Raw genomic sequence first — 18,802 nt, 5'->3', positions numbered from 1 at the left:
TTATGTCTATTGATTTTATGTGGAAGGCACTCAGATACTACACCAATGGGCAGCAGGATGAAACCCTAAGATAGATAGTATAGCACTGTGTCTTGATTTTAGTATACTTTTACCCATGTTTACTACCATACTTTCTTGGAGGCTTTTAATTAGAGCATTCCATATGGAAATCAATTAGTGGTGATAGGGTCTATCAAATAAACAAATGAGCAGAAACTGAAAAAAATCAGTTGCATTTTATAACGAAGTGATTTAAATTACAGCACTGTTCAACCACAGTTACAGTGTAATTATGAAGCATACCCCATATCGTTAACCTGCCAATTATTGGATTTTTTTAACTAAGTGCATTTATCAAAATGTATAACTTAATACATTACCCTGTAATTACTATAAAGTATGATACTAATAGAATAAATAGTGAGTAATTGAGTCATATAGTTAACAATCTAGTTATATGAATTAATGGTACCTACAATATCAAGAGTTCATAATTTAGAGCAGCCCTCAACACTGGGGCCAGAGCAGCTACTGGTCGAGAATCAAGGTGCTATAACTGGCTCTCTCAGTACCTTCCCTTCTCCTGTGCTGAGCACAGCTCAGAGTAAGAGAGATTAGCTCCAAGTGCTTGCACCATGACTGAAGTTAGAACAGGGTTCGGCAACCTACAGCACACGTGCCAAAGGTGGCACGCGAGCCGATTTTTAATGGCACGCTGATGCCAGCTGAGGTCCCGGCCGCCAGCCCCACTCAGCCCACTGCCGGCCTGGGTGAAAGAAACCCCAGGCCGGCAGCGGGGTGAGTGGGGCCAGTGGCCGGGACCACAGAGCGGCGGCAAGCTGAGCGGCTCAGCCCACTGCCAGTCTGGGGTCCCGGATGCCGGCCCCACTCAGCCCGCTGCTCTCCGACAGGGAGTTCCTCCAGGAAGGGCAGGCAGGGATTCTCCCCACAGGGCAGCGGAAAAGCATCTTGGTGATCTTGCATGTGAGTTCTGAATCCCCTGCCCATGGGGCTCGGGGAGCACTGTGGGGACTGGGCTCTGGGAAGCAGCTGTGTTAGGGCTCCCAGATGCTGCATGAGCAGCTTGTGCGACTCTCTCCTGGCCCCTGGACTTTAAAGGGGGAGCCTGGACTGGTGCAAGGCGCTGTGAGTCGCAACTGGCCCCCCTCTTTGCATGGCCCCACTGCTGCCTCATGCTCCCACTCTCCTCTCCCCTTCTCTGGCACTGCATCAGCCCAGGAGGGGGCCGTGCCCCCGGCGTCCCTGAGCCAGCCGGGCAGCGGTGGGGCTGGAGGGGTTTTGCAGCCTCTGGAAAGAGCAGATGGAGACAGGGAGGCTCTTGCTGTGTCTGTGCATTGTAACACAGTGGCACTTCAGCTCGGGTGAGAGTGGCCGCCCGTCTGGGCAGCTTTCAGCCCCCAGGAGAGTTCAGGTTTAAAATGCGCAAACTGCGGAGTGACCTGGGTAGGTTTTGCATTGCAGGGGATCTACATCTCAAAGGGGAAGGCTGTGGGGAGCGCAATGGTCCCTAGAAGCAGCCATATGAGTTTTTTGGGCAGCAGGGACCTGGGTCTTAAGGGCCGCTTCGGAGAGCTCCAGTCCCTGCTGTGTCAGTTTCATGTCAGGAGTTGCAGCTGAGCTGCTTCTCTGAGCCATTAGCATCACCGAAACGGAGAAGCTGAAACTCCCCTAGGCACGGTGTCAATAAGAGTATTCGGTGCACAGGTTCATTTGAAAGAACCTCCTAATGCTCCTTTATATGGTAGCAGTGTCCCCCACCATCCCCCTGTTTCCCCTCCCCCCCCCGCTCTGTTGCCGGTACAGTCGCTACATGCTACTGTCTTCTGAACTTGAAAAGTATCTGAGGCGTTTTTGTGGATCAATATTGCAGGGAGAGATGGGAGCCAGAAAGGGCGAAATCTACATGGACCGTCCATTTAGATCAGCAGTAGGCAACCTATGGCATGCGTGCCAAAGGCAGCACGCGAGCTGATTTTCAGTGGCACTTGCACTGCCTGGGTCCTGGCCACCGGTCGGGAGGCTCTGCATTTTAATTTAATTTTAAATGAAGCGTCTTAAACACTTTTAAAACCTTATTTACTTTACATACAATAATAGTTTAGTTATATATTATAGACTTATAGAAAGAGACCTTCTAAAAAGTTAAAATGTATTACTCAAACGCGAAACCTTAAACTAGTGTGAATAAATGAAGACTCGGCACAGCACTTCTGAAAGGTTGCCAACCCCTGAGTTGGGATCTTCAAACACACTTTGTTTTGTACATCAGGGGACACTTAAATATCAAGCCCTATTTGGTGGGAATATGCCTAATTTAAACCTTCACAACATAAGAACTACTGGAGTAATTTTCTTCAAAGGTGAAACAGGTCATACGCAAGGAGGCTTTTCTCTCTGAAATTAATTAGCTGTGGCCATTGAGACAGGGAAAATCCTTTGTCTAACGACAACAGCTGTGATTGCACAAAACAAGAGAGAGTTTTATTTGCTCTTAAATACCTTGTTTGAAGCATCTGGCTTTGGGGGAGATTTAATTAGAATTTTGCGTCTTGAAGGAAACATTTGTTTCAACATAAAAATGAATATATTAATGGAAAACACTCCAGAGTTAATGACTCAGTTTTAAAGGTGGACTTGGTTATACATAGAACGTGGAAGCGGAGGTTAGATGAGAAAAGGAAGAAACTCTCAATTTTGAGATGCTGCTGCTGTTCCTGAAGAGAAATAGACAGGGCCATGCATGACAGGATATAGGGGTCATATCTATGTCCGAGAGAGAGAGGAGCTGTAACTAGCAATATTTTTCTTCTTGCCTTCCCCATTGTGGCCAATAGCTTCTGCCAATGTTGCACTACTGCTCAAAATAAAGTAGATGATAATACCAGGGCTGTTGATAAATTGCAGTTAACTCACGCGATTAACTCAAAAAAATTAAATCATGATTAATCACACTGTTGATAGAATACCAATTGAAATTTATTAAATATGTTGGATGTTTTGCTACATTTTCATATATATTTTATTCTGTGTTGTAATTGAAATCAAAGTGTATATTATTTTTTATTATAAATATTTGCAGAGTAAAAATGATAAACAAAAGAAATAGTATTTTTCAATTCACCTCATACAAGTACTGTAGTGCAATCTCTTTACTATGAAACTGCAACTTACAAATATAGATTTGTTTTTGAGTGCAGTTATGTAGCAAAAAAAAAAAAATGTAAAACTTCAGAGCCTACAAGTCAACTCAGTCCTACTTCTTGTTCAGCCAATCGCTAAGACAAACAAGTTTGTTTACATTTACAGGAGATAATGCTGCCCTCTTCTTATTTACAATGCCACCAGAAAGTGAGAACAGGCATGTCACTTTTGTAGCCAGCATTGCAAGGTATTTACTTGCCAGATATGCTAAATATTCATATGCCCCTTCATGCTTCGGCCACTATTCCAGAGGACATGCTTCCCTGATGATGACGCTCATTAAAAAAAGAATGTGTTAATTAAATTTGTGATTGAATTCCTTGGGGGAGAATTGTATGTCCCCTGCTCTGTTTTACCTGGATTCTGCCATATATTTCATATTATAGCAGTCTTAGATGATGACCCAGCACATGTTGTTCATTTTAAGAACACTTTCACTACAGATTTGACAAAACGCAAAGAAGGTACCAATGTAAGATTTCTAAAAGACAGCTACAGCACTCGACCCAAGGTTTAAGAATCTGAAGTGCCTTCCAAAATCTGATTGGGATGGGATGTGGGGCATGCTTTCAGAAGACTTAAAAGAACTCCGATGCAGAAACTACAGAACCCGAACCACCAAAAAAGAAAATCAACCTTATGCTGGTGGCACCTGACTCAGATGATGAAAATGAATATGTGTTGGTCTGCAATGCTTTGGATCGTTATCGAGCAGAACCCATCATCAGCATGGACGCATGTCCCCTGGAATGGTAGAAGCATGAAGGGACATATGAATCTTTAGTGCATCTGTCAGGTAAATATCTTGCAACGCCGGCTACACCAGTGCCATGCGAACACCTATTCTCACTTTCAGGTGACACTGTAATCAAGAAGCGGGAAGCATTATCTCCTGAAAACGTAAACAAACTTGTTTATCTGAGCAATAGGCTGAACAAGAAGTAGGACTGAGTGGACTTGCAGGCTCTAAAGTTGTACAATGTTTTATTTTTGAATGCAGGTTTTTTTTTACATAATTCTTCATTTGTAAGTTCAACTTCCATGATAAAAAGATTGCACTACAGTACTTGTATTAGGTGAATTGAAAAATACTATTTCTTTTTTTTTTTTAGAGTGCAAATACTTGTAATCAAAAAGAAATATAAAGTGAGCACTGTACACTTTGTATTCTGTGTTGTAATTGAAATCAATATATTTGAAAATGTAGAAAACATCCAAAAATATTTAAAATAATGGCATTCTATTGTTTAACAGTGCGATTAATCCTGTGATTAATTGTGATTAATTTTTTTAATCGCTTGACAACCCTAGATAATACTATTATTGTTTAAAATATATTTTATTTATTTTCCTAATGTGAGTTTAGCTTGTCAGCATACTTTTATACAGAAAAACAGCAAGAGCAATAATTTTTAATTTTATTTGTCAGAAAAAAAAAATACAATTTCTCTGTAATCTGAACTTTTTGATATATATAGTACATCACCACACTTTTGTGGAACTTATAAAAAGCCAAATCTCACAAAATCACTTTGAGAATCCAGATAACTGTAATTATCAATCCCTTCTTATACAGCATAACAAAGGCATCTTGCAAAAGGACCATGGAAAGTTGAATGTCCTGTAGTTGAACATACATTCTGTGTGATATGTTACTATGATATTATGGCGGTAACGTGATGACACTGACACATCAAATTGCAAGTTCTTGTCACCAGGAGCACTAAGAGCAGGTGACTTTCCTCAGCCTATTCTAGAACAAAGTCTACATACCATGTAGAGTCAAAACCTCACCTCATTTCCTGGGATTTGGCTTTAGTTACAAACAAAAGTAAAAAGAACAACAGGAGTACTTGTGGCACCTTAGAGACTAACAAACTTCTTCGGAGTGGGCTGTAGTCCACGAAAGCTTATGCTTTAATAAATTTGTTAGTCTCTAAGGTGCCACAAGTACTCCTGTTCTTCTTTTTGCGGATACAGACTAACACGGCTGTTACTCTGAAACCAAACAAAAGTAAAAATAACTTAGAAGTTCAGCGCAAGCCTTCTCCCCAGTGTTCTTACTTTAGTACTGCTTAGATATATTCTAGATCAGTGGTTCTCAAAGCCTTTCTGCCGCTTCTTCAGGGAAAGCCCCTGGTGGGCTGGGCCGTTTTGTTTACCTGCCGCGTCCACAGGTTCGGCCGATCACAGCTCCCACTGGCCGCGGTTTGCCGCTCCAGGGGGCTGTGGAAAGGGCGGCCAGCAAATCCTTCGGCCCGCGCCGCTTCCCGCAGCCCCCATTGGCCTGGAGCGGTGAACCGCAGCCAGTGGGAGCTGCGATCCGCCGAACTTGCGGACGTGGCAGGTAAACAAACCGTCCCGGCCCGCCAGGGGCTTTTCCTGAACAAGCGGTGAACCGGCTTTGAGAACCACTGTTCTAGATTCTCTCTTTCTACAGAACAAGCTCACTTTTGTCGGCATAGGGTTACCTGCCACCTATCTCAGAGATTTAGAACCCATTTACTCCTTCACAGCAGGATCAACACTTTTTAAGAAGGTGAGTTCTCATGGAAGAGATTCCAAATAACTTGTTGATTTTCAAAGGAACACTTGTGAATTTCTGTAAATGTTCCCAGAAATCCTACCGTGTTCAACCCCACCATTATCAGCTCTATATACCACAGAGAATTGTGACTTAAAACAGAAAGAACACATTTCATACTTTAAATCTATTTAAATTTCTTGTTAGCTTGAGCTTCACTGCACACAGTGGAATCTTCTAGCCCCTTGTATTTACATAAGTTTATTCAGAAGAGAACCTCTCATTTTTTCCTGTCTCCATTTGTTCAGGAACCCCAGGCTTCTAGATGTTTCTGAATCTGGTCAGCCTCCATTTCATGAATTTGATTTCGAATCACCTTATAGTATTCTGTCAGCTCTTCAATTAAATTTAGGTCATATTCTGGCTAGTTAAAAGCATCAGAATATAATACAGGATTCATTAGGGTCTCTTTATCTCTCTGAAGAAATTATCAATCACTCCTCTTCACTGTAATGCCAAAGGACCAGATTGTGAAAATCAAGCAAAATAATTTAAACTGGCATCTCAAAGCTTTCTTCATATTGGATTATCTGTACGCATTATTTCTTCCCCTCTCATAGTTATCAGTTTCTGGTAGTTCATTTAAGCTTCATTATACATCTCCTCACACTGCATTCAGAAACAGAGGGTTTTATTTGTTTTGGGGGGAGGGGATACTTTTTAAAATATTTTCTTCCTTCCAAGACCATTGATCTTGGATGTGACAAACTAGAGCCCAGTTGAAGGACTAATTCAAGCTTCAGTGTGTTGGAACAGAGTGATTTAATGGATTTAGAAGTTACTAATGCTAATGTTTTTGCAAGACGTAAACTACAGCCATTACATAGCAAAAAAAAAATGTTTTAAGTTTATGTAGTGGGAGTAAGGAAACAACAGTGAAGTGCTGTGGAAATTCTCCAGATGTGCTGGGGAAATTAAAATTTAAAAAGAGAGAGACAGTTTGTGCAATGCAACGGAAGTTGAAAATTAAAAAAAAAAAAAGCATAAAGTGCTCAAGATTGTATTTATTTTTTAAATATTTTCCTCTTTTTCTGCTTTACAATACTAAAAATATCAATTATATTGGCCAAAGAGATTATGCTCAATTTACAAAAGTCTTACCGACAAGCTGAGGCCAAACATGGACAGATTCAGCCCCGACCAAAGAATTTCTGAGAAAATGATCAATAAATTACAAGAAGGGAAATAGTGAAAGCTGAACTGTAATCTCAACTATATAAATTAAACCACAGATACTATGTTGAAATACCTACATTAAGAATTGTACCCACAAAGGTCAGGAATTATAGGACTCTTCCTGACATGAACACTTCCATTGCACATCTATGTACTGCAAATGTAATTCATCTTACTTCGATTTTGCCTCTTGTAGTAGCGAAGGGTCATCCGTAGCCAAATAAACTCGTTTTTTGTCTATATGCATTCTGCGGGCAAGAAGCTGGAAACGTTCTTCAACATGTACCATGTACTCTTCAATGGGATGAAATGCTGCCTCTGTTCCCACTTTGTCTGTCCTTCGGACATGAACACTGAAAAGAAAGGCAGACACTTGGGATTCAACTTGTAAATGTTTTATATTTTTTATAATAGACAGTTTGGCAATTGAAATTTAGATTTTATCTTTGAATAAACATTTTTTCCCCATTATGGTGTTCAGATGAGCCTTAAAATGAACGACTAAATAAAATGAAAAAGGATTAAAAATCAATAGTGTCTACAGACAAATATTCACCAAATGTGAAATTACTAATTGCAAAGTCTGAAATATTCCAGGAACCACAGGACATACTAAATTTGTTATGTAGCACCATGGGAGGTAACTTCCATCCTGCCCTTGAAAACAGAATATAATTATTATTTTCGGAGGCCAAATGCTAATACGCTCCACATCTGTCAGAGTGGAATCTTAGAGATATAGTTTTGCAAATCTCTCCAAGGCTCTGCTACTGAGTAGGCTGAGGCTGACCTTCCTTTGATCTTTTCTACATACACCTAGCAGGTTTTATTTAGTTGCCACAGTGTACAATTTAAATTTCTTCAGGAAAACTATATATAAGCTGTCAGGACTAACAGTATTACATTTTCTCTGGTTGGCAAAGGAAATATATTTTTAAGATATGCTTCCCCCCCCCCCCCCCCCAGCTTTTACTAAGTCAAAATACTGCCAAGTAATTCCAATTTTCTGTATAGTGCTCCAAGCATTTCTCTTTTGGGTTTTAAATGGAACCTCATTTGTCCTCATCAGAATTGCATCAATTGTAACACCTTTTAGGAATTGTCAGATACTTCCATTAAAAATCTATGGACATTATATTTCAAACAAGTGATCTATACTATTACAAACAAATGGCTTCAGATACTGTTCAGGAATTCAAGGAGATTAAAACCAACAGATATGGCATGAAAAGGTACATTCATTGCCCTCATATGGACTAGTTAGTTTACTCCACCACAGACAATACACCTCTACCCCTATATAACACGACCTGATATAACACGAATTCGGATAAAACGCGGTAAAGCAGCGCTCCGGGGGGCTGGGGCTGCGTACTCCGGCGGATCAAAGCAAGTTCGATATAACATAGTTTCACCTACAACGCGGTAAGATTTTTTGGCTCCCGGGGACAGCATTATATCGGGGTAAAGGTGTATTTCTTTTCTTGCTCAATATTTTAAAAGATCATGTATTTACAGGTTTCCTGGCAGCTGGCTATGCAGTCTGCATGTCAAGTCTGAAGGGAAAATCTAGAGGGAGCAATGCAGGGGCAAGCAGAAATTTCAGCTATTAGCATAGATGTAACAGAGCATGCTTGTCCTTTAAGGTCAGGTGCATCCTAGCACACCTGCTACAGGGCCATAGCCCTTTAAGAGTAGACATGCTGGTACTTCTAGTCTCCAGGAAGTCTGCTGAAACCAAAGCCTCCTCGGAGATGAAGCAGGTTATAAAAGTCAAGCTACGGTATCAATGGGAGAAAGATATGGAGTCTCTCTCCTGGAAGACCTGAAGGAAATCAAGCGTGGTTTTTAGATCTCTCTTGGCAAGGGCCTGGGGAAGGAGCTTGAGTGATCTAGGGTCAGAAGCCAATGAGCAGGCCAGGGTTTGCCTTCAACTGTTGAGAACCCCTAGAGCCAAGAGGAGCAAAGAAGACTATTCAGACCCTAGTGAGAAGGCTATAGAGGACATCTGTAGTCAAGGGGTAGAAGAAATGTCATGAACCCTGATAAAAGGGAGGGAAAAAGTATTTGCTGGTCCTAGCAGAAGGGCTGTGGACACCTAAGTAGAAGACATAGATGGGAAGATTATAGGAATACAGATTTGATTGTAAATTATTGTCATATAATTTGTATATTAATAAACCAGACCAGAGAATTGGAGATATCTTTAAATTCTATTTGTATGAGATGTGATCACCAGAGGCATTGAAGAGGGTAGGAGAGAACTGATGCTCAGCTGTGCACCTAACATCATAGAAGTAAGCAACTGTAATACAGTGTAAAATGATTGATGTGAGATTTCTAAATATGTGGAGTCTGGTTTTGTATCTATCATATTTTGGAAATTTATTTATAGTTAACATTTACGATGTGCAATAACACATGTACAATTTCTAGGCTAACACCAAAATAAAATTCCTACCCAATAACTGGATGTTTGAAACCAAGTTTCCTTGTTGCTTCTTCGATTTCCTTTTCTAGCCATGGTTGTGGGCGAATCAAATATTTGACAAACTGCGAGACCCACCACACTGCAGGATCCCCATGGACGCGAATTAGTCTATCAGCCAGGTCTTCTGGGACAGCCAATGGCAAATAAGGTGGTCGTGGATGTAGGCTGTCAACGATGGGAAGTTCCACCACCTGAACATTCTTATCATTTGCCTCACCTGTACCAGAATACAAATAGGATGAACCAAGTGTTTCAGTTCAATAACAATCTAAATATAAGATATACGAGAATAAGTAACATTCCAGATGGATCACCAGAACAGCATTTTTAACTTGTTAACAATGAGGCTAATGAACCCCCTTTCTATTTTTGTTGAAACTTTATTTATAATATTGGATTATTATGCCATTTTTGTGCTTGTAACAACCTATGCCACCAGTATGCCTCTTCATTGTTATTAGGTGGATTATATATACAATAGACCAGAGGTTCTCGAACTGTGGTGGTCTGCGAGCTCCATTCAGGTGGTCCACGGATAGTTCCCTTTAAGGTGCGTGCCTGGGTGGCCACGCACAAGAGAACAAAGGGCCATCCACCTAATTAGTGGAGCCATGCAGATGTGGCTCCACTAATTAGGTGCCTGGACCCTGGAGAAGACACGCATGTAAGGTGAGGTGGTGGCCTTGGGGGAACAGAGTGTAGGTGGGAGGGGGCAGTGGGGTGAGAAGAGGGAGGGGGGGGAATTTGGGACAGGCAGGGCTGCGGCGGCCAGAGAAAGAGCCAACTTTCCCCAGCTCCAGGGCTGTGGCTGCCAGGGAGAGATGACCCTCCTTCCCAGCCTTTGTGGCTGCTGTGGCAGGGGAGAGAGGGAGAGACCCCCCTCCTTCCCAGCCCCAGCTCGGGAGCTGCAGCGGTGGGGGAGAGACCCCCGCTCCTTCCCAGCCCCAGCTTGGGAGCTGCCACGGTGGGGAAGAGAGGGCACATCCATCACATTAGAATAGTAAGACTACTGATATTAAAATATGAGTTGTGTGCTTTTATTTGTAGAACAAAAACCGTTAATTACTACTAAGTGTTTTTTTATATAGTGCTTTTATCCAAAGCGCTTTACAATAGTTAGCTAACGGTACAAACAATATTTGGAAAGATCATTAAGTGGTCTGCCAAGACCATCAGCAATTTTCAAGTGGCCCGTGAAAAGTTTGAGAACCACTGCAATAGATCAACAAACTCTCTTAAAACATCACTACTGTGCATCTAGGTCTACTTGGACATTCCTTACAATTCTGAATACTCAGAATGAAGTTGAGTGTTTAAAAATAAATCAAAAACATTATTTCACACAGCAAGAACTGGATGACAGAAAAATGCAACCACAAGTTCCTGCAGTGTTTCAATCTGGGGACAGCTCTCGATGTAGGTCACTTATCAAACTTTTCCATATACTATTATTTAAAGTTTATATTACAGTAGAACCCAGAAGCCCCAGCCATGATTGTAGCTCTATTGAGCTAGTTGCTGTACAGAGGTAGAAGAGAGGGAGACAATCAAATGCCCATTGTATATACATGCATGAATTTGCTTTTTAAATATTAATTATAACAGAATTGGTTTGTACACACATTGGGTTGCACCACTGACAGCTAAATGCCAGGGCAAAACCAGAGATATTTTAGATCTCGGGCACCACTATCAGGCCAAAACTATTAGGACAAAACTAATTCCAAAAAAGAATAAAAATGTCCATATTTCTGGTGTTCCCAGAGCTCATCTCACATGCTGAACATAAGCAATGATGATCAGACAATTAGAACATCGGAATACAGTACTATACATTTTAATTTTTAAACAATGAAATATTTAGATATGTATTTCTAGTGGGTTGAACAACTCACAAAAGATGTTATTGTCTGCAATGGATGCCAATACAGCACAATGAGAGCTGACCACTGGACCACTAAAGAAAGAATGCATTATGAGTGGCTCAGAGGATAAGTATATTTTCAATTTAAGCCATCAGAAACAAACATGGTAAAATATTTTTTTCTGTACTAAGAATAAAGTATTCTATGAAGGTTTGAAGTTAAAATGATCAGAGAATAGTTGTCAGCTATCAAGAAGGCTAATTGGCTGACAAAATCTATTTGGTGTAAGTAAGAATAATGAACCTGTGTCTTACTCAGTAAAAGGGGCAATTAGAAAATTCCCGTAGTTGCAACTGTTCTGTGTGTATGTAAAATTCATTTCAGTACACTTGTAAAACAAAGCCCATGAAACATGACATTTATTGCATGATTAAAAGGCAAGCTGCAAGAATTTTTTCACTGGTACTGTAGAGTACATCAAAGCTGGCAGTCAAGATTCAGGAATAATAGCAATAACCTCTATGAGATGTAGAACTTTAATTAGGAGCTGGCTGGTTTAGGTGAGGCTATTTTAAATTAATGTTTTCTGGAAAGAAGCCTACAAGTTATGTAGCTGCAAATAATTATTAGTCATGACTTTTAGAGATGAACCTGTATCTTCTTAGGATATGAGTCTCATACTATATAGAATTCATTTAACTTGTATCTGATAAAGTTATTGAACTGATAATTGAAAATAGAATGATAACTTATGGCTTGCTACAATAGGAGGGTTTTGCCAGTACAATTATACTGATTTAGCTAAACCAGCAAATTGTCCTAGTGTAGATGCAGTTATATCACTATAACTGGGCTTATACTCATATACCTTATGCCAGTTCGAGGCAATTATAAATCAGTATTTCACCCTCACCTGGAACACTATGTTCAGTACTGGTCACCCCATCTTTAAAAGGATTTCACAGAAGTAAATGGGGTTCAAAAACGAGCTCTTATACGAAAAGAGACTGAAAAGACTGATATGTTTACTTTAGAGAAAAGATCAATAACAGTTCACTATTATAAAATATACAAAATATTGAATTTTGAATGATATTGAGCAGGTGGATCTCAAAATACAAGAACAAGGGGACATTAAATAAGATTGAAAGGTGGCAAATAGAAAACTGATAGAAGGAAATACTTTTTCTCATAACACAAAATTAGACCACGAAACTCACTGTCATTAGAATAGTAAATTTTTTTAAAAAGTTTTAAAAAGGCTATGAAACCTCATGCTTCAATCTCTATTGAGGTTAGGAGACTAACAAAAGAGTGTTGTCCTCAAAACGGTGCTGAAGTGCATTTTAAAAATAGTACAGCCTTATACAGGCACTCTGCAGAGCAGTGAATTGAACCTGGAAACACACTATAGTTTTCAGACTATGACTTTCTGGTGTACTGACATTTGAGTGCAATACCCCTCTCACATTCCATCACCACTACTACTGAGCTCTCTCTAACATTTCCAATCAGTCTTCTCTGAAAGATCAGAAATGACTCTTCAGACAAAGATGACATCAGGGAACCCATTCTGGTGGTAATGCAGAAGCAGCACTTCAGAGAGAAGATTGGAAGAGGAAGGGCTACAAGATGTGTCCACAATCATTAACATCTACTCACTTCCCAGGGAATTTGACCTCTCCCCTCCCCATTTCTTCCTCTTACAAACCATTTTAACTTTATGTTCAATGTATATATTGTGGCTAGGCATCTCCCTCGCTTCAGGGGGCTCAGCGTTTCCCACTCCGGCGGTGGGGGCCTGGAGTAAATCAGTCCCACTCCACAGAGTTTTTAATTTCTCATTCAGGTTTTATTTTTCAATATTTACAAGGTGGGCTACTGGGTAGGCCCAAGGAGTACTCGTCAGCCAAACAAAAAGAAACAAATTCATAACACGGATCTGGATTTCTGAAATGAGGGTGGTCTGGTGCTGGAGGGTTGGTGCAAGCTCCTCGCACATCTTGATGAAGGCCTGCTTCCTCACTCTGAAGTTCTGCACCCACTAGTCATCATCCCAGTTTTCCAAGATTATGTGGTCCCACCACACCACACTGGTTCTCTGGGACCAGAAATGGTGGTCCACCGATGGGCATACCATTGTAATCTCAGCACTTGACTCATCTGTTCCTTGGGACCACAGTGGATTTTCATTCCACCTCTGGATCAGCCACCTTCACCATCTCAAAGTTTTCTTGACCAATTCCATCCTGTATCCAGTAATGTACTGCATGAACATTTGTCCAGCAAGTGGTAGCAGACCCACATAATCATATATTTGCTGCGTGTCTCCGATATTGTTTGGCAGAATGGAGAGATGAGTGGGAGCTGCAGTTGCCAAATGCGTGAAGGTGGTGTATAGTACCAGCAACATGTAGCAAGGTGGTTGCCAGAGCATCTCCTATGACACACACGACTCTGTGATACCACCCCTGAAATGGTAGTGCTAAATGTCACATACTGAAAAATGGGATGTGTGGATATGGGTATGTGCCTGTGTACAACCTATACTGATGCCCAGCTAAGCAATGAGGCCACTTGTCACAGGTATGGGATACACGTGCTAGCAGTACACAGACAAGTAGCCAGGGAAGTGTGCAAGTGTAGACATATAACCTTAGACATGTTAATTTTAGTTACAGAAATACCGATTGAGTTGGTGGGAAGTGAAACAAGAAGCTGGATAGACTTTCTCAAGGTTTAATCTACTTATAATAACCAAAGGGGAAATTGTTGGAAAGATGATAGGCTCAGTAAAATGAATTCCATCACCTTCACAAGGAATGTCAGATGTACTTGCAGCACCCTCCACATTCTTGTTAAGTTAGAATGCACATGAATTCCTAGTTCCTGGAAGCACAAGTTCCAAGATAGGGAATCCTGTGCAAATGATATCCTTGAATAATTTTTTTTTAAACTTAGAATGCTGTATGGAACACTGGACAAATCCAATTATCAATTCACATGTCTTACAGTCTAACATGTAACATACCATAATATAAATTATTTTCCTGATATAGAGTGAGTAATGTATGTACAAGAAAGCCCAATTGTAAATTCTCACTTGAGCAGTGCTTTTTTGCAAGAGGCAATGCACATAACCAACTGCAAAACTAAAATTTAATAAATGAGGTCATTATTATTTCAGTAGTCAGTTTCAAAATGCAATCTTTTATTAATGGCTTATATGTTATGTCGTTTTAGGTTTTTCTACGGTTAGGCAAAATACATAAGCCAACTAATTCAGAATCATAGCTCTTTGCCTGAAACATTCCTCCATGAAATCATCAGAACAACATGAAGAAAAATAAAATGGAGGAATGTGCAGAACTGGTATCCTGTTGATAACATTCTATTTTAAATTTCTCTCTTCCATCATCGTGGGTGCTGAAAGAGACACTAGCTGTTGGTTTTTATTCAATTTTTAAAAAAATCATTTGGCAGATAGACTCAACAAAACAAAATGGTGTAATGAGGGAGACGATACTCCTCTGTGTGAGGAACAGATAGACACTGGAACAGGTGGCAATTCTATTGCCCACCCCACTCATCACCAGATGCTTCAAGTGTGATTTATAGTATTGCCTGCAAGTGTATAGTAGTGTTTATATTTAAAAAAATGGTCACAATGCATCAACATTGTGACTCCTGGGCTGGGAACAAGAAAACCCACCCATGACCACAACGCCATAGTTCTACACCAAACTTTTTTTTCCTTCCCTTTCCATGATGGTAGAAAGTTGGTGTGAACAGGGGACGGATAAATATTTTTGTTGTGTGTGAAACTGGTGGCAGGATTTAGGGCCAAATGCATCAGATGGTTAGTTGTCTGTGACCCTCCCCCAAACTGGTATGGAAAAAGTCTCAACATCCATCTACCACCTGTATACACTGTGTAGGGAGATGTAGGATTAATTCCCTAATGTTTAATTGTTCTACAGTTATGAAATTCAAGGACAAATTCTTACACTATTATAGTAGAGATTAAATTTAGCCCTTTCAATATACCACAAACCCTGTGCAGAAATTTTACAGCTGAGTCAAATACTCTAAGATATTTTTTATGTTACATACTATACTTTTGAGGGAATTCTGCACCCAAAATTAAAAATTCTGCACACAATATTTTAAAATTCTGCAAATTTTATTTGTCAAAATAACAGAGTATAATCATACCATTTTCAATTATTTGCTGACAAGTATTTTGAAATAAATTACCAAAATAATTGAAAATGGTATGATTATATTGTTATTGTGTTTGTGTTATTTTGACAAATAAAATATGCAGAACTTTGCAGAATTTAAAATTTTTTGACAAAGAATTCCCTCAAGCGTACCAGGGTTCTGTGTGACACAAACTGGATGTGGGCAGCTTAGTGGAAGGCCTGCAGGGGGGAGAAATCTGGATGCATGGGGGTTTGGTGTGGGGTTCTGGGTGCAGGGGGAATGGGACTCTGCAGGGGAGTCCAGATGAAGGTGGTTAAGGCTCAGTGGGAAGGAGTGGTGCTTAGTGGGTCACAGTGCAGCTAGTTGGAGCTCATTGGGGTAGAGGTCCGGGTGTGGGGGGCTCCTGAGGCAGGGGATGAGCCTCAGTGGGGGGGAGGGGGAGTTCAGGGGGATTGGCGGAGTGGGTTTTGGGTGCGGGGGACTCCTGATTTGGGTGGGTAGTTTCATGCAGGGGGTGTTTACAGGTGCAGAGAGGGGTCACAGTATGGGGAGTTGCTTCCCCTGATCACATCACCAGGACCCTGAATCCAACCCTCCCCACTCCCCGCACCCAGATCCCCCACTCCACTGAGCCTAACCCCCCCACACCCTAGGGTTACCATACATCCAGATTTTCCCGGACATGTCCTGTTTTTTGGTCCTCAAATCCTGTCCAGTGGGAATTGCCAAAAAGCGGAACATGTCCAGGAAAATGCTGGCATCCCTGCCCCAGTCCCCTGCTTACCTGAGCAGCTCCGGCAGGCTGCGAGCTGCAGGCGGATTCCCCGCTACGGCAGGGCTGCTGCTGCTCCCCCCAGACACCTCAGCTCTGTGCAGCTGAAGAGCCGAGCTGCCCGAGCGCTACCGGCTTCACGGTTTGCCAGGCAGCCCCCAGACCTCCAGACCCTGCGCCCCCGGCCGGACGCTTCCCCTCCCAGGCTCCGGCTGTGCTGGTGCAGTGGCCGGCCAGGGGTGCAGCAGGTCTGGAGGTCTGGGGGCTGCCCGGCAAACCGTGAAGCCGGTAGCACTCGGGAAGCTGTTTCATGTGGCTGGGAGGGAGGAAGGGGAATGCGGGGCGCTCAGGGGAGGGGGCGGAGACTTTGGGGAAGGGCCGGGGTTGGGGCAGGGCCGGGGGCGGGGCAGGGTCAGGGCCCCGTGGAGTGTCCGTTTTTTTAAAACCTTAAATATGGTAACCCTACCACACCCAGACCCTCTCCCACCTAGTCCTCCCCTCCCCCAGAGCTTCCTGCAGCCAGGGGAAGTTTCTGGGGGTTGATCTGACCCAGCCCTGGCTTTGTGCAGGGAAGGGGAAGGAGGAGGGGGAGGGAGAACTCCATCCCCATCCTACTCCCTTCCCCCAAGCTGGGACTAATGTCCTTGGGTGCCCTGGGGCATCCCCAGACCCCCCTCCTGCAAGTGATTTACCTCTCTCCTGGCTGCCTGAACAGAACATCTGAACTGCCAGGAGGGGTGAGTGAGCACTGGTGCAGCTTCTCTTTGCTTCCCCAGAGAAACCATTTTCTGCAAGGAAGCAAAGGGAATCTCCGGGGAGGGGACATTTTTCTACTAGGCCACAGTGGCACAGATTTTCTCCAAGAGTAATAGTCAAAACTTCTGCTAGGCAGTATTTTTCCTAGGAGATCCTCAGTATCCAACTTGGAGTCCTAAAGATCCCTTCCACCCTGAAGAGATAATGCGGCAAACCATCCTTCTGGCTGAGGACTGAGTATTGGAGCTCTCAGTATTAATCAATCTTCCAAAGATGGTGCTGTCAATCCCACCTCCTTTTGCCATTTAGAACAAAAGATTGGAAACTGGCTCTCCAGCACTGGTCAGGAGAAAAGCAATAGTGTGAAGTAATGTCCCCAATAGGCAATTTTTGTTACAAATCTGGAAGTGACCTCTTGTTCATTTTCAACAGATTGGTTTCAATAACTTTCATGTAATTCTAAGTAAAGTGTGATTTTATTTTAGTTGATTGAAGAAATAGGATTCAAACATCATATCCCGAGTTTTCTCTCACGGACCCTACCAACAATGACCACCTTCCCCAATGCAGGGATGCAGGATATATTAGAGAATAGGATTTTCATTCATCGCTTCTATTGGAGCAGCCAATTTTCAATGTAGAGCCCTAGCTGACTTTCTGTATACAGTACTTACACTATGCTGTGCTTAGAAACCATCAATAGGTTCTTCTTGTGCCATGTAGAGTTAAATCTGCTCAGAATGCTACTGGTCCTGAATTGTGTGGGGAGCAAGAGTCCCAAGATGGGTCCTACAGTAGAGAATTCACACCTCAGCCAAGCCAATGGGCAGCCAGAGTCTTTTGAAAAGATTGAGCCAAATTGTTTGCTGATATAAATTGGTGTAACTCCAACTGAAGTCAATGGAGTTGTACCAGTTTACACCAGCAGATAATTTGATTAATGAATGATTTGTATTTGAAAGAAAATATAACTGACAAATTACATTGTTAAAAATTACAGTATCACAATATGTTTAGATTCACAGACTCTAGGACTGGAAGGGACCTTGAGAGGTCATCGAGTCCAGTCCGCTGCCCGCATGGCAGGACCAAATACTGTCTAGACCATCCCTCATAGACATTTATCTAACCTACTCTTAAATATCTCCAGAGATGGAGATTCCACAACCTCCTTAGGCAGTTTATTCCAATGTTTAACCACCCTGACAGTTAGGAACTTTTTCCTAATGTCCAACCTAAACCTCCCTTGCTGCAGTTTAAGCCCATTGCTTCTTGTTCTATCCGTAGAGGCTAAGATGAACAAGTTTTCTCCCACCTCCTTATGACATCCTTTTAGATACCTGAAAACTGCTATCATGTTCCCTCTCAGTCTTCTCTTTTCCAAACTAAACAAACCCAATTCTTTCAGCCTTCCTTCATAGGTCATGTTCTCAAGACCTTTAATCATTTTTGTTGCTCTTCTCTGGACCCTCTCCAAATTCTCCACATCTTTCTTGAAATGTGGTGCCCAGAACTGGACACAATACTCCAGCTGAGGCCTAACCAGCGCAGAGTAGAGCGGAAGAATGACTTCTCATTTCTTGCTTACAACACACCTGTTTATGCATTCCAGAATCACGTTTGCTTTTTTTGCAACAGCATCACACTGTTGACTCATATTTAGCTTGTGGTCCACTATAACCCCTAGATCCCTTTCTGCCATACTCCTTCCTAGACAGTCTCTTCTCATT

General features: G+C 41.9%; 1 protein-coding gene across 15 annotated transcripts in view; it reads right to left on the bottom strand.

Moving 5' to 3' along the window:
* FUT8 (fucosyltransferase 8) overlaps nucleotides 1-18,802 on the bottom strand; it is a 246,741-nt gene that overhangs the window by 10,294 nt on the left and 217,645 nt on the right. For all 15 annotated transcript variants that reach the window (XM_065595255.1, XM_065595262.1, XM_065595266.1 and 12 more), the window contains 2 exons: nucleotides 9,444-9,690; nucleotides 7,159-7,335 (listed from right to left, as the gene is read on the bottom strand). In XM_065595255.1, coding sequence (XP_065451327.1) covers nucleotides 7,159-7,335; nucleotides 9,444-9,690 — 424 coding nt within the window. The remainder of the gene's footprint in view (nucleotides 1-7,158; nucleotides 7,336-9,443; nucleotides 9,691-18,802) is intronic.

This window comes from Chrysemys picta, chromosome 4 (assembly GCF_011386835.1).
Source record: "Chrysemys picta bellii isolate R12L10 chromosome 4, ASM1138683v2, whole genome shotgun sequence".
NCBI lineage: Eukaryota > Metazoa > Chordata > Testudines > Emydidae > Chrysemys > Chrysemys picta.
The sequence above is the reverse complement of the archived record's forward strand: the minus strand, read 5'-3'. Positions and strand labels throughout refer to the sequence as shown.